This window comes from Lates calcarifer, linkage group LG5 (genome assembly GCF_001640805.2).
Source record: "Lates calcarifer isolate ASB-BC8 linkage group LG5, TLL_Latcal_v3, whole genome shotgun sequence".
NCBI lineage: Eukaryota > Metazoa > Chordata > Actinopteri > Centropomidae > Lates > Lates calcarifer.
The window spans coordinates 15,732,556-15,749,253 of record NC_066837.1 but is presented as its reverse complement, the minus strand read 5'-3'; the positions used below and the strand labels follow the sequence as shown (position 1 = coordinate 15,749,253).

The window sequence follows — 16,698 nt, the reverse complement described above, 5'->3', positions numbered from 1 at the left end:
AAAATAGCCAGCATCCCTAAATGTATCTAAATTTATGCCAGCACTGGGTGCAATCTGGAGCATTTTTATTCCATTTATGAAGCTGGTTTCTGGTTTCTTAAATGCAAACATTTTCTAAAATCAGCATAAAAAGATTGAGATGGAAAATATTGCACATTAAAAACAATCTACAACACCTCAAGTCCAAGCAATGTCTGATTTCCCTATATGTCCCCTATAATTTCATATCTTTAATTTCAGAGAAGTAGCTGTATTACTCCAGATTCTACTTCACAACCTGCTTATCATAATATTGCCCATTTTCTCATACTGTATGCTCAATTATATGTGTTGGACGACATAATAATCATTCACAAACTTTAAGATAATAGAAAAAAGCTGATTATCATACTCGTAGAGATCAGTTTAATGGTTCAATGCAGTACACACTGTAGATTATAGTAAGATTGTAAGATCAAAAAACTTACTCAATAGGATCCTTGTTGTTATATTGCCATAACTGTAAATGTGTCTCTGGAGAGATGTATTTGTCCTCCTCTATCTTTGGCTGAACAGTTCCACAGAAGTAAAGACCCTCATCCGAGTCAGTGATGTTCATGATCAGTAGGTCATAGGAATGAGAAGAAAAGTTCCTCAAAAATGTAAAATGAGGAAAAAACAGTCTTAGTGGTGCCTATCTGTGCATTATAATTTACACTGAGAACAAGAGTGGGTTGCTTCTCATGAGAGCAGTTCCTGTACCACACAATGTATACTCCAGTTGATATTTTGCAGTCACAGTAGAGAGTGATGTTGTCTCCTGGTCTGACGGTCACCTCCAACACTGATTGAGAGGTCTGATCCTGACTGCAAGAAACAACTCCTGGAACACAAGCACAATCATAAAAGCAGATCAAATTTCACATTACTGAAAGTGTTCCTGCTAAACACAACTACGATTAGGTTCCATTTTAAAAATACTTTTTAAAATGGAACCTAACAGCTTCAATTTCATCATAATTTTAAAAAAAAAGCTGAAACAATTACCTGAGAGAACGACTAGAAAAATGCACAGCCTGTCCATGTCTGATGATGACAGAGAGTTAAAAGACAGCGAAATTACTTTTACCCTCAGATATAACGACCTGTGCAGACTTTTCCATTAAAGGAAATATACGTTGTGATTGGCCAGTCAAGTGGAACATTTTCTTCTGTGGTTGTTTTCTATTGGTGCGATGGCTTTTGGCTATTGATGTTTCCTCCCTGAAATGTGATAACACATACAGTACAATCAAATAAAACCCTCTACACCTTGACATTCAACTGAGGTGTTAAAATTTACACAGTAGAGTTCATCCTGGCTGTACTTGTTCTAGTGCAGTATATTTGGTCCGTCTTATTACAGTCATGGAGATTTTGATGAGCACAAACCAGATGCAAACAATCCTCCAGTGAGGCAAGGTACAAGATGAAATGTGTGTTGTTTCAGTTGTTTCAGAAAATATCCACAATGACAAATGTTGGTAGTGGGGATATTTGATCTCCTGTCAAACCACCACAATATGAAAAGTGTGTTTTTGTTTTTTGTTGTGTTTGTTTCTCTGTCTCTGAACATATCACCCAAAAAGATATACAGTAATACAATACCACTGATACAGGTGTGTGCCTGTGTATAACCTTTTCTGCCATTCTTTTCTTAGACCCATTTTCTGTATAGGCCAATGTATAATTTGAACTGTCAGTTTATTGTTGACATTTTAAAAGATTAAACAGGATTAGTTTACAGTAGAAGCTGTTTTTAACAGTCAGAGAAGAGCTCTGCACCAGTTAGCTTATCTGTACTCAACACATAGGCAGTCACTTGATCACATGCAATAAAGTCTTAATAAATTATAATGTCTTGAGTCATGAGAGCCTTGTCTCTCTCCTCCCTTTCACATCTCTCTCCTCTCTCCTCCTGACCCACTGCCCTCATGATCCTGCTTAACGCACACTACTCTCCTTATTTTTCTTCTTATCGTTATTATTACTACTGCTACCATTACCACCACTACTTTTATTTTCACTATTACCTTACATCTCTATGTAGAATTTGCACTCTGTCTCATTGCCTCAACCCAACTGGTCGAGGCAGATGGCCAACCACCCTGAGAATGGTTCTGCTTGAGATATCTGCTTCTTAAAAGGAAGTTTTTCCATGCCACTGTGCCATAAGTGCTTGCTTACGGTGGGAAGCATTCAGTAAATAATATTATAAAGAGTATGGTCTGGACCTGCTGTATATGAAAAGTGTCCTGAGATAACTTCTGTTGTGATTTGACTTGACATCTTATCTTTGGACCATGACCATATGAAAAGCATTGTTCCCTTGTCTAGTATCTGACAGGACATATTGCCTGCTGCCTGAGGAGGTGAGATGATTGTCTCTAGTTTGAAAACCTCAACACTCCTTCTGTTTCAGTCAGACATGAACAAACTATAATACAGCTGTGTATGATGAACATGTGACTGCTAATGTGAACATGTGAGGTGTGATTAACGCTGCAAACGTGATGCTGAACACCAACTGCTCACCAAACTGCTCGCTAACTGTTCAGTTTGATGCAGGGGTTTGTCTCTTGATAGGAGACACAAGCTGCCCTTGACAAAGAGAAAGTGGTTTTGTGTCTGTGATTGATATAATGTCAATGTTGCTTATTACTGCAGTCTACGAATTTTTTGTTTCCATTTGTTTCACTGTTTTACACTTTAAATATGGAGTCTTCATTCAAAAGTAACTTAACTAAGGCACTAACTTAACTTAACAGCAGGCTTTTGCAGGTTTTTATGTCATTTGCAGGTTTAATGTTATGTGATGTAATTTAATGTAAAGTAAAGAGTCGTTCTTCAAAAATATTTCATATATATAGTTATTTCAAATTAATCATAATAAAAAATGGAAATGCACATTAACGAAACACAATTAAAACATGGCGACTATAAGAAAATTAATGAAAATGTAATGAGGTTGTACATATACATATGCATGAGTTAAAGGGAGTCTGTTGTATAGGCTGATTATCAGCCCACTAATAATTTTAGCAATGTGATTTGAACCACACACACACAATAACAAGCCAGAAGGACGAGAGGAAATGAAATGCATATGTGCCATGTGCCGTCCAGCCTCCGTGTACTGGTGTGTTTATTGATCCTGAGCCCGGAACACAACCCGTGTTAAAAACACATCTTCATCCTGAGAGACAATTTGTCATTATTAGTTTCTGCAATTTCACTATTACTCAGAAAGATGTATGACTGTGACATGTGTGTGATGCAGTTAATGTGTAGCATTTTTCATTAAACAATTACAAAAATGAATAGGCAGCTGTTATAAGATAATATAGACCAATGCCTGATTAAGGAAAATTACCTGATTCCATCTTGTCTGATGTTTGGTGTCAGGTCTTCTCATGTGAACTTGAGGGTCTTTAGCTGCACAAATGAATGTGAAAGCATTACACTGTAGCACCCAACAACACAGTACATAGATACTTCAATATGCCAGTGCCCTGGAATGTTTAAATAAAAGTTCTATAGTGATTTATTTTGGCAAAATATATGGATATTGAAAATACTGGAATAATATATTCCCAAAATGACATATGATTGGTGAAAAAAAGAAAGGATTAAGTAAGCAACTGTGAGATAACATTAGGTACCTGTTTTTTGACAGATGTGAAAAACCAACATGAATGAGAGGAAGGAGGAGAGAATGGTAAATGCTGGTGTGAACACCATCATCCAGGATACGTCCGAGGTTCGACTGAAGTGATGGATCTCAGGGTAAGTGCTGTGGTCTGGGTGAAATACAGACATATTTGAAATATATTTTCCTAACTTTTTCTCTGATTTACATAATTGTACTGCAGTCAGTAAAAAAATTATATAATCACCATGATGTTTCAGTTGCCAAACTGCTTTATGTTCTTGATCATCAATGATGGCCCTTTCACAACTCTCAATTCCCTTATCACTTTTTCTATTTCATTATCACACAAGTAATCACTATCCTCTTATTGTAAAACTGCCCAGAAACTAAGAAAAACAGTACTGGAGAGTGGATTCAGTTCTACTACTACTATTGAACAGCATGTTATTCAACACTGATTTTTATTTTACTCTGGATTCAAGCCAATGACCAGCTAACCATGATGTGCCTCATTTTCACACACAGTATACTGTCATGGCTGGTGGAAGGAACACAGGCAAGTGCAGACACACAGGCAGGCAATGGGCAGCAAAATAGAGATAGCAGGCACAGAGTGAACAAAATGAAATGATCTAGCTACTGACTGGCAAAAAGGGGGCTGGTATAAATACAGAAAAGACAATTAGGGAAATGCAGAAGAGGTGTGTAGGTAGGTGGAGAGGTTCCAGTGATTGGGAATGAAAAACAGGTGAGCATGTGGATCTGGGGCCAGAAGGAAAGTCAGAGGACATCTGGTGGACGAGTGGAGTATGACAAGAATCATAACATGCATACAATAACATACATATCAGTAGGCTCTATGTACATTCTTGAATGGTGGACTGAACATCATGATGGTTCAACTACTTCATCTTAAATATCAGAGTAGGTTTATGTAAGAACACATTTTCCAGTGTAATGTTCAGTTTGTCAAACAGCACTGATAAATTAAAAATGAGGAGAATTCAATAAGTTGAGGAGGAGATGAGGAGACCAGAGTACTTACAAAGTATGATCCTTGTGACTTTACCATATCTGTAAACATGTTTAATGGCAGCACTGTCGTCCACCTTCTTCTGCTCAGTTCCACAGTAGTAGAGACCCTCATCAGAATCAGAGATGTTTGTGATCAGCAGGTCATAGGAGGACTGGTTCTTAACCAAATGAATACGAGGGAACTGATTCAGAATATTGGAATCAATCATTGTATTGCGTTGTAGTTTTAGAACAAGAGTGGGCTGGTTCTCATGAGAACAGTTCCTGAACCACACTATTTTGTATGCTTCACTTGATGTTTTGCAGTCACAGTAGAGAGTGATGTGTCTCCTGGACTGACTGTCACCTCAGACGCTGAATTGATCCAATCCTGACGGCAAGAAACAACTCCTGGAATACAAACATAATCATAAAAGCAGGTTAAAATGCGACAAATGTTACAGCCTTTTACAACATCCACAATTTCACTAATACACTAATATACTGTAGATGAAAAATTATATGCACAATTAAAATGTAATCTTCACACAGAAAAACAAAATACCTAAGAGAATGACAACAAAAGCTTGCAGCCCATCCATGTGAGATGATAACCTGGAGCTGGAAAGAAAATGAAACATAATTTCCTCTCAAATGTCATTTATAACCTGCACTGGACATTTCCATTGAAGGAGAAGTAATTGGTGATTGGCTTATTTTGAATGGAGTGTTTTCTTCTGCGGTTGTTTTTTTCACATGTGATGCTACGTGATCGTTGCTACATTGTCGCAAAGATCAAGAGCAAGTTAACATGACCACATAGCAACAACTCACACTGTAGACCAGAGCCTTAGAATGGTACATTTGCTGTGTGTTTGATCTGGGCCATTGAAGACTAGGATATTCAAGGGTATAGGCAATCCTCCAATAAGACAAAGGTATGGGATTAAAGCATATTTGCATAGCGTGGAGCAACAGACTTGCTTTGTACTATAACAGGAAACTTCAGCCTACTTCCATATTGAAAGATAAACTAAATTAGCAGCTCTTGTAAACACTTGGACAAGTCATCACCAATCAGTGATAAAGCTCAGACCAACAGAAAAATTATTAAAAATTAAAATAATTATCTAAAGGGAACATGATGCTATAGTATTAGCTTTATGCTAACATAAAATAGATCATATTGATTACAAATTCCAGTGAATCATAATGTCCTGACAGTGTGGTTTATGTAAAGTCACAACAGTACAGTAATTTTTTCCAGTAGTATTTAAAAAAAAATCTGTTTTCTAAATTGACTAGAGTAATTCAGACTTAATATTTACCACCAGTCTGGCTTGTTGAAGGATTTGCTTGACATATGATTAGGTTAGGTAAAATCACTGGACTTGGAACATTGAAAAATTGTTTTTCTCTTTTATTGTAAACATGTTTCTGTTCTATTGACAAGAGGAAAGTCAGTTAATCTCATTTGATGATGCATTGACTGGGGATGATAACATTGGGATCATTTTGAATCTCCCACTCACCTTCCTTAAATATTAACCTCCAGTATATGAAAAATGTTGCACGCATGTCAGCACAGTGTTTTCAGGGTTGGTGTGGCCTGTGGTGCTGGGGACCAATGTGATATCTTTTCATGGTGCCCAAAATCCTTGGTGGTGCACCTGATCCTTGGTATCTCTGAAAGAAGTTGCCAATAACTATTGATGAATAAATGAGTGACAAAAAATACAGTATAATTTTCTTTCTGTTTTGAAAGAAAAGTGGTCATTTGACAAATGAGCATCTCTTCTATACCAACAGCAACAGGAAAACCACACCATACGCTTGATTTCTTGACAAACAAAGCACACCCACACAAAGTGTAAGCACAGCCATGTTGAGCTCAGTCATATGAGTGGCCAAGTGTCAGTGTGGGTTTCCTGTGACTTTTACTGATCACATGGACTTCATGATATAGTTTAGGTTAACTTTAATGTAACTTCTGAAATGAATATGAATAGACAAAAATTTAAAAAATTTTAAAACTTTAAAAATTAAAAACAAAGTTATGCATGAGAGAATTAAAATGTTCTCTGTGCTCAACACATTAAATTTATAATTTAGCTTTTTGGTGGGGTGACTTTTATGCATCAGGCTGACTCAGCTTGGACAGTCAGTTCACAAAACATCATGATGGTATTTGATTCTGTAGTGAATCCCCCTGCATCATTTGTTGTTGGCTGTGATGGTAAGCTTTTATTAAATACTAATGCTCAACAAAGGCATGAACATACTGTGGATTTTTCCGATGTCGTTGCAAACATAAACATTAGCACATTTGATATTCAAACCACAGAATGGGATGCTCTCTCTGTCAGAAAGGGATATATGACAAGGATCAACCTCAATTCAGCAACAGTCTGTCAGCTTCATCACATTTATAGGCAATAATAATGTGGTACACTGCTACTTAGGTATTTCAGAATAATTGTTGTAGGACTGTTTATTTCATAAATTATTGTTGGTCTAATACCATTATCAAAATCACATGTTGTATAATCAGACTAAAATCCCCAAGCCCAAGATTGAATCCCTGGTTGAGAACACTTTTTTCTTTTGTTCACATATGGAACATGCAATGTTGTTAACAAACAACAACTGTATGAAAAGCACTGAACCCTTGTGTGGCCTTACACAATCCCCACCCAGCACACACAGTATCACTTCAGAGGATACGAGGAGGTGAGATGACAGGAAAAAAAAATTTAAGAGCTAAATGGTCATAACTTGCAAAAACCTCAGGTTTCTGTCATGTTCAGTGGAACATAAGTATACCATAATATCACTTATGCAACCTGCCCCTGAGCATGCAGGAGTATGCACATACAGGTTTTGTGTCCACATTTGAGGTGTGATCTGCTGGGAAACCACTGCTTCTCTTTCATTTTAAAATAGCTCTGTGAAAGTTTTGCTGTGTCTGAGCGGGAACATAACTTGTTTTCGATAAACGGTGGTTTTGCCTCTGGTCTGGTAGGAACTGGTATTGTCATAGCTACAATGCAGTTATTGTTTCTCTGTCAGTCTGCTGCCACAGTTTGACACAATATGATACTTCCTTGAGAGCTTGATCATCATCAACTAATGGACCGTTTTCAGGTAGTAATGGAAAAACTCAAGCAAATACATTTTAAACCAGACATGTTTTTAAATCACAAGTCTCTACACATAGACTGGGACTTCGAGGAAGTTACACATGTCAGCATTAGAGACAACCGACTTACATTAAAATCATATTTACTATGTAAAAGTTGGCCAATACATTCCGATAAGTATAGAAATAGATTATGATATGACACATGCCTTGTATTGAACCTCAACATTGCCAGCACAAATTTGTCCCTGAGGTAGATCATCCAAAAATATAATTTTTTTCACACACCCTTATTTTAAACTGGTAACACTACATATATTTCTGGCCAGATTTGCATTCATATTTTTACATAATTGCTATAATTATGAGCTGTAATGTTAAGGTCCTACAACTAATGTGAATTCATAAGTAGGATATGGTGGTTAGAAGAATCTTGTTTAGATTATGTCGCAGCTTGGGCTCGTCCTTTTGTGACCATGGTTTACTGGTTGATTTTTCCACTAGAGGTCAGGAGAGTTTCACTTGGACCTGGTGTCACCTTCATTAAAACAACAAATAAACAAGAAACCACAGTATGTTTGTGCTTCAGATATACTGATGCAGACAAACAGCATTACTTCAGTATAACCTCAGTGGCTTGGTATCTGCAAGAATGTGCGTATGAAACCACACTCTGCGTCATGCAGCAAAGAAAGTGCACTCAACCATGTATAAATAGAAAAGATGGGGACAGATATAATGAAGTGATTATAACTGTAAAAACATAAGGTGCCCCCGTACCTCTGGTGTCTGCAGATCTGCCTGATTCTAATGAGTTTCTTGCTCTACTGTAGCTGCAAATGTTTGAACACCACATGGCCCAATAGCTAATAACTGAGTCAATCTGAAACCATTCTTAAGCTGATATCAATCATCTGGGGACCAAACTCTGCAGCTGAAGTCTGGCTGCATGTTGAGTTCTGCAGGGGACTCTTGTCAGTGTGGGTTTCCTGTGGTCTTTGTGAAAACATGAACTATATGATGGTTGAGACTGACACTATTGTCAACTCTGTGTTGTCTTAACTTTTCTGAAAGCGGGTAGAGGGGCTTTTGAATTATAAATAGCTGGTGAATAAGAAATAAGAAGCATCGTTTTTGTGGAATGTTTGTGTGTAACACATTTGTGAACTTTTGTATGTGTCTTGTTCTCTAAAGCACTATCAGCACAAAGGGTTGCAGCTGATAAATAATTTGAGATAACAACAGGAAATTGGCCAAAGAGAGTTATTATAGAGTTTTGTTATATACAGTAATAATTTATGTAATGAAATAAAACAGATCAATTTCAATCTTACAGTAGATAAGCAACAAACACATTTCCCAAATCTTCTTGTACAGCTCATCTGTGTGGATTCTCTCTAGGTGCTCTGACTCCCTCCTACTGTCCAAAGCCATGCAGGTTTGCGTTAGATCAAATGGCAACTCTAAATTGCCCATAGGTGTAAATTTGAGCATGAATAGCTTTCTGTCTGTATGTGTCAGCCTGAGCTCTCAGGCACTTTGGGACTCCTGTGGTTTCTCTATCAGCTTCCTGATGATTGCCACTACCAACAAGCTTCACAGTAATGGCCTAGAGGTATTCAGGTGACAAGTGCTACTTGCTACGTGCTACGTGCTACGTTTTTCCAGATCAAAACTGACTGTGACCGTTGAGAGTTGAGAGTTGAATATCAGCTTCTCTCAAACATAATTGGTGTTGATTAAAAACATTTTTTAAACTGTAAATTTCACACACACCAATGACATCACAGATGACTGACAGAGGATGAGGGTGTGTGGCCTGTAAACACCATTGCTCATAAATGAGTTATACTGTGTCCTTTACATCCTAGAGGTATTGATGGCAGAATATGTGCTGAAGTCTGAACTCTGGATTTTCTTCTTCTTTGGTCTCTGTGACACCTGACGGATTTCCAGTGCAGCGTAACACACGTCTTCATCCTAGGATTTAACATTTGTTTAGAATCACAATCATGTACTGATTTAACACTTAGTTAATTTACAGTTCATTGTTAGATGCTTTTCTTTGAAGGGCTAATGCATCCTCCCTGTGTTGCATGTGTGAAGAATATAAAGTGAAATAGCAACAATTAATACATATTAGGATGGATAAAAGTTAATAGCTGTAAATTACCTGATTTCCTCTTGTGTGACCTCTGGTTGCAGGCCCTTCCTCATCAACTTGTGGTTCTTTAGCTGTACCTGTTTTCTCCGCAGAGGTGATAAACCAGAAGAGAGGAGAGGAGAGAGGAGAGAACAGCAAAAGCTGGACACAGAGAGAACAACAGTGTCCAGCACGAACCACAATCTTGATGAGGCTCGCTGGAGTTAACTGGTAAAACAAACACAGAGTACTGTCAATTAGCTTTCTGAGCACACGATTGTGATTACTAATCTCATAGCACTATCATGTTTTGTTTTGTTTTTTTTTTATGGTCACAATTTTGCATGTATGTCACCTCTGTGTATAATTTTTTTCCACAAAACCACACACATGCTAATCTCAAGATAATGCTGGTAGTTCCAAATTTAAGTGTAAAAGACGTCTTCACTAGCCAATGTTGAGTTTTTATAACGATCTGAGCTGCTAACAATATTTAATGTTTTTGTTTGATCCACATCAAACAAAAAAAGGTCGATACTGTCATTTTCGCTGCTATCACAGTTGAATAAACATAGTATATCCTCAAATATCCTCATACTTTAATATCAATATAACCCTACAAGGTTTGTATGGTGTGTCAGTTTCAACCAGTATGTCTATGTGGAATCTTGATCAAAGTTTTAGATGCAGTTTTACAATTATTTAACACATTTCAGATTCAAGAGAGTCTCTGATTCAGTACAAGTTAAAAACCAGGGAACAGTAATCAGGGAACAGCTATCACAACAATGTTGTTTGGGAAACGATGTCATGATAGTGATTTCTTCATTATACATTTTCCTACTGTTCTCCTACTGTCTTAGTCACATTTTTAGATTGCATAGATAACTGATCCCCAAGGAGAACTCAAAACAGAATACTTACTCAGTACAATCCTTGTTGTGACATTGCCATATCTGTAAATGTATTTGCGTTCAACTTTGGTCTTATCTTCCACCTTGGCCTGTTCAGTTCCACAGTAGTAGAAACCCTCATCAGAATCGGTGATGTTCATGATCAGCAGATCGTAAGATTCAGACGATTGATTTCTCTCCAAATGAAAACGAGGAAAGGGATTCAGAATGTCTTCAGAGTAATCAATTTCCAACAACTTCTCATGTGGGTACCTTGTTCCGAGAACAAGTGAAGGCTGGTTCACATGAGAACAGTTTCTGTACCACACGATGTATACTCCAGTAGATGTTTTACAGTCACAGTAGAGAGTGATGTTGTCTCCTGGTCTAACTGTCACCTCCTAACACTGATCCAGGGATCTGAACTTGACTGCTACCAACACCTCCTGGAATACAAACACATATCACAAAAGAGGATTGTAAGTTTTTCAGTGTTCCAACATTTTACTCTGCAATGAATCCTATTTACTACAACACTGAAAATGTATTAATGGAATGAAATTTCACATTGAAAGACAATACACACAGTACAATAAAATGATAATTACCCAAAAGAAGAATGATAAAAATATGCAACCTAGCCATGTGTGATGACGACCAGGAGTTGAAAAACAGTCAAACAGTCCTTGCCCACATTTATAACCTGCGCAGATATTTCCATTAAAGGAAATGAAGTGGTGATTGGCTAGTTGAATGGAACATTTTCTCTGAAGCTGTTTTCTATTGGTGAGACGTCACAGTGCGTGATATTCTGGCCACTGATGTGCACGTTAACTTAGATTTCCTTAGAGTAAACTAACACTCTCAACTGAGTTGTTACCAAAAAAAGTGTCACCACTCCCCTTATTGTGCATGTGTACTGCCAAGTATTACATTCCGACAAGGGGGTTAGAGAGAAAATTAGAGAGTAGAGATTTACTGCTGTGTTAGACTAACCTAATTGGCTTCTCTACAGAAACAGTAAACAATTAGTTTGCATTATCTGATTGAATATTTGATGGCAGCATAAATCGTGAATAAGACGTTCACATACTTGTGGAAATGGCACCAGTATGTTCTGGGCAACAAGCCCTCCGACCTAAAGGACTACATAGCTTACTTGCTTATACCCTTAGGTATGACCCACAGGGGCGTACCAGTGGTGTACTGGAGCTTTGTCGTCATGGTAACAACATACGTAACTACATAAGCACCATTAGCATTAATAGCTGTTTATTGAAATGTTGCCAGTTTATCATCAAACAATGCAAATGTTAACTCTTCTATTTATGTCACTTCTTTTCTTCTACAGAGGTTAGCATGCTAACCAGCTAGCCCCATCCCGCTGTCTCGTTATACCACTTTGTGATAGTGAATCACTTTAGCATCCAGGCTGCCCTCAGTCCAAAATGAGAGGATGAGGAAGAATCGCTGCTTAGAGGGTATATTCTAACCTCTTGTCTTGACAATGCAACAACGGCTGAAGCTCTAAGTAAACAGTGGTTAATGCTAACATTGGTTATGAAACAAAACTTACAAGTAGGTAAGTTAAATGTGGGTTGAAACTAGAGCTGAATACTTGTCTCCTGTATGAAATTTCTGTGGTTTATTGACCCATCCATCCAAACTAACCTCCTCCTCCCAACATTTCTCTTTATACTACATCATCTGGTTTGTTCCAGTCACAACTATGGCCTATGGCTGTCATCTGCAAGTCTTCTGGCTGTTCTTCTACTAAGGATGTTCCGAAAACGCGCAGCAATATTTCTATGTAGATTCTCAGTCATTCCAGGTATGGGATACCAAGACATTACTCTCTAATCTCTGGTTTAATACCTTGATTTTGTGTATGAGAGATTACAGCAAAGTGTCTTTGCATAGCGCCCTTCTCCCTTGGCTTTAAATTTACTCTTCATAAAATTACTGTAGCAGCAAAGGCGGTAGTCTGTTCTACCGGTCAATCACATGATCAGCACTCAACAAATCGTATGAGTGCTCTCAGCACTCTAATTGTATTGCCCTTATTTCAAAATGTGAATGCACCGATAACTTCATCCAACAATAACAAATCAATTTCCCAACTGCATTTCAAGAAAGAGGTTGATTGCATAAGAACTAACATGGTCATTCTAGCGGGCCTATGTGTAATGGTTAATGTTTCTTTATTCTGTCATCTGTAAGTGAATGTAGTGTTTGTGTGTGCCTTAAGAATGATTTGTGTCAAGAGATATTTTTCAAGTACTGAACAGAGAACATGGTGAAGCCATGCACCAACACCCTCAGCAGCCCACTGATCTGCAACTTCAGTCTGCCTTCACGAGGGGCTGTTTGTCAGTGTGGGTTTCCTGTGGGCCTGATCACATGGGCTACACAGTGTGGCTGAGGTAAACTTCATTGTCACTCTGTATTGTGTTCTAACTTCTATGTGGAAGAAGTTTGAAGTGTAGGAAGTCTTGGCTTTTGTGTGTTTTGTTTATGGAGTACATTTATTACTCTGAGTCTAATTCTCTCACGGTAGAGACAACAAAGCTAGCTCAGCCCCCCCACAGAATCTCAGGGTTGTCAACAACTACCAGATTACATCCTGATATCACTGGTGCAAAGAATGAAACTTTTCATCTCTCTTGTCTTTACACACTGGTTACCCTGCTGGTTTCATGAACTACTAAATACCACAGACAGGAAAACTGACATTGATAAAATTGTTTATTATCAATTAAACACATCACATATGCACATTTTCATATATATTATTGTGAGTAAATGAGAGATTGGTCTTGAAGTATCAGAACAAATTATTTAATTATACATTTGTTTATGTTGATGTAAAGTGTTAGGCCCTTTACATACAGGAATTGATGGCAGAATAGGTGGCTGAACTCTGGGTTTTTGTCCTCTTTGGTGTCTGTGATGTCTGATGGACTTCCAGTGCAGCATAACACACATCTTCATTCTGTATTTGCCATATATATTGACATATATTATTCTTAACCGTGAACATGTATTGATGTTATACTATCATTCACCATGAAGCACTTTTAAAGTCGGCAAAAATGTAAAGCTGGCTATAGTAAAAGATATATAAACATAACATTTCCCGTCATCAACATTTTGACTTATCATATTTTGAAAACTCACTTATAGCTTAAATGATGCATTTCATTTGATTTAGTTGTGGCAGTGAGCCAGCATGTGCAATATCAGGGTCTTACCACTGGAAGATCAAATGAACTGCAGCCGTTGAAAGATTATTAGCTCTACTTTTGTTTGACAATTCAAAATGCCCAGCAAAACCAAGGTTTATACATATGGTATGAAGAGTGATTCAACTCCCTGCTGTAAATTACCTTGTCCTCTCTTGTTTGGCCTCTGTTATCAGGTCTTTCCTTGTTAGCTTTTAGCTCTTTAGCTGCAAGAGTGAACAGGGCATCATCACTATAACCCTAAACATCCCACAGTACCTTAAAAGAAGAACTGGATGACAAATTCAGCTCAAAAAAGTACATATTTTAGTCATAAGCGTAATACAGTGAACTGATGAAAGAAAGACTGAGTGGTTAAAAGTAATAATGCAGTAGTTACCTGTTTTCTGACAGCGGTGATAAACCAGAAGAGAGGAGAGGAGAGAGGAGAGAACACAAATAGCTGGACACAGAGAGAACAACAGTGTCCAGCACACACCGCAGTCTTGTTGAGTCTCATGGTGATGAAACTCACTGGAGTCTGGATAAAACACAAAGTTGCGACTATTAGTTTTGTGAATGTCTTGTTGTACAAAGCAAATAAAAAATATAACTTAAATATGAACTTAAAATCCTTAAGTGTACACATGGAAAGTATTGGGTGCACATGTATGATGAGTTGTAACCGTCTTATCATCACACATTATTTTCAGTGGATTTAGCATCAAGGTGGTTCACCTACTTTATCCTTAATATAAATGCACATCAGTATAAGAACACATTAACTACTGAGAAGACATCAGTTACTAAAAAGCTTAGATTCACTGCATAGAAACAAATAAAAGTAGGCACACACCAGTGTCCACAGTTTTGGTCTCAGGCTGTTTTTCATAGTTTGGGCTAGGCATCTTAGTTACAATTAATAAGCTAGAGTATATAATGACATTTTATACAAGAGTGTGCCGCTGACTTTATAGAAACAGTTTGGGAAATGTCCTTTCCTGTTTTAACATGACAATGTAAAAGGTGATGTCCACAAAGAAATGGTTTTGTGTGTTTGGTATGGAGAAATTGGCCTTCACAGAGCCCTGACCTCAGGCCCATCCAACACCTTTTGAATGAAGATGAGAGCCAATCGAGAGCCAGGCCTTACCACTGGACATCGGTGCCTCACATCACTAATATTGTTTGGCTAAATGGGAGCAAATCTCTGTGGCCTACATGCTTTGGAATTAGATGCTCGTCAATTGCAAATTAGAGTAAAGTTCAGGTGTCCATTCCATGTAGTTATGGCCATATATAACACACAAAGACAGACAGAGAGACAGAGACGAATACTTACTGAATATGATCCTTGTAGTTGTGTTGCTATATTGGTAAACATATTGAGTAGTAATTACTTCCTTGCTCTCCACCTTGAGTTCCATAGTTCCACAGTAGTAGAGACCCTCGTCAGAATCAGTAATGTTAATTATCTGCATGTCATACGATTCAGATGACTGGTTCCTCACAAAGTGGAAACGAGGGAAGGGATTCAGAACATCAATTGAGCTTTTCCATGTATCTGGTTTTAACTTTAGCTCTAGCACAAGACGTGGCTGGTTCTCATGAGAACAGTTCCTGTACCACACAATGTATACTCCAGATGATGTTTTATAGTCACAGTAGAGAGTGATGTTGTCCCCTGGACTGACTGTCATCACTGACACTGATCCAGAGATCCAATCATGACTGCAAGAAACAGCTCCTGGATTACAAAGAAAAAACACAAAACAGGCTGAAATGTTTCCAGAGTTACAGTATTTCACTCTACACTAAATGCAAGTAGCTGCTCTGCGCAGCAACACGGAGAATAAAGGCTTATATTCACTGTCAAATACAATCAATATAACAATTTAGTCCATCAATCATATTACTAAAACTTACCCAGGAGAATAAATAGAAAAATCTGCAGCACATCCATGTTTGACGATAACCTGGGCTAGAAAGAAAACGAAACATGTCTTACTACTGGATGTCATGAACTGCGAAGACTTTTCCATTAAAGGAAATGGAAGTTGTGATTGGTTAGTTGAATGGAACTTTTTTTCTGTGGTTGTTTTGTGATGTTAAGTAATATTCTGGGCCCTGATGTACACATTAAACAAAATTTACCCAGTGGGAACATGATGTATATCTTTAACTGAGGCGTTGTTACATAATGGACTAGGAGTAAAGAACGTTTCTTTAGATGACACAACACTGCAGCTTCCAGCTGGGGACTGAATTCTTGTGCTTACAGTAGTACTTTTGTATACTACAGAGTATAATTGGTCTGGGTTTATTAGTGACATGATTTTTTTGTATCCATCTAAGCCTAAAGTAGACAACCTTACAAAAACACAAGGTGAGATGAAACTATGTTTGTACTATGTAGAGCAGCATCCTTTTCTGAGGCTCTGACAGAAGACGTCACAGATACATCTCCAGCAAGTCGTCATTTTGAAAGATAAAAGAGGTCTTGACATGCAGCTGTCGTAGGCAGCACGACGAGAGGAAATGAGGACGGGTTTGCATCAATGGGGCAGATGGTCCACTAGAGAGAGCAAAGAAATGTCATCTGCAAAGGCATTAAATTG

The 16,698-nt window shown here is 37.8% G+C and overlaps 2 protein-coding genes and 1 long non-coding RNA gene across 5 annotated transcripts in view; all 3 read right to left on the bottom strand.

The window, feature by feature from the left end:
• Positions 1-2,863: 2,863 nt before the first annotated feature.
• Positions 2,864-16,698, bottom strand: part of LOC108896450 (uncharacterized) — an 18,256-nt gene continuing 4,421 nt past the window's right edge. The window contains exons 1-5 of one of the 2 annotated variants that reach the window (XM_051070667.1): positions 5,250-5,306; positions 4,716-5,095; positions 3,681-3,818; positions 3,392-3,453; positions 2,864-3,214 (exon numbers count right to left, since the gene is read on the bottom strand). In XM_051070667.1, coding sequence (XP_050926624.1) covers positions 3,164-3,214; positions 3,392-3,453; positions 3,681-3,818; positions 4,716-4,914 — 450 coding nt within the window. In that variant the 5' untranslated portion in view covers positions 4,915-5,095; positions 5,250-5,306 and the 3' untranslated portion in view covers positions 2,864-3,163. Of the gene's footprint in view, positions 3,215-3,391; positions 3,454-3,680; positions 3,819-4,715; positions 5,096-5,249; positions 5,307-16,698 lie in introns of those variants that run through there. The other variant, XM_051070666.1, reaches the window with a different exon arrangement.
• Positions 6,815-11,523, bottom strand: LOC108896457 (uncharacterized). Of its 2 annotated transcripts, XR_007813261.1 has the most exons (4): positions 11,468-11,523; positions 10,891-11,305; positions 9,997-10,194; positions 6,815-9,803 (listed from the first exon to the last, which is right to left on the bottom strand). It is a non-coding gene; the product is annotated as an uncharacterized LOC108896457 (long non-coding RNA). The 2 variants fall into 2 exon arrangements; XR_001963121.2 differs by having other exon boundaries at positions 9,997-11,305.
• LOC108896452 (uncharacterized) lies at positions 13,587-16,112 on the bottom strand. The gene is made up of 5 exons (XM_018695599.2): positions 16,007-16,112; positions 15,423-15,827; positions 14,481-14,621; positions 14,246-14,307; positions 13,587-13,851 (listed from the first exon to the last, which is right to left on the bottom strand). Exons 1-5 carry the CDS (start codon positions 16,041-16,043, stop codon positions 13,741-13,743), a joined length of 756 nt encoding a protein of 251 aa, XP_018551115.1. The 5' UTR covers positions 16,044-16,112; the 3' UTR covers positions 13,587-13,740.

Coding starts and splice junctions, on each gene's coding strand:
- LOC108896452 (XM_018695599.2), bottom strand. CDS start 16,043: ATGGATGTGCTGCAGATTTTTCTATTTATTCTCCTGG. Junction 15,828..16,006: donor TTTTCTATTTATTCTCCTGG/GTAAGTTTTAGT, acceptor TTTGTAATCCAG/GAGCTGTTTCTTGCAGTCAT. Junction 13,852..14,245: donor GCCAAACAAGAGAGGACAAG/GTAATTTACAGC, acceptor TGGCAAATACAG/AATGAAGATGTGTGTTATGC.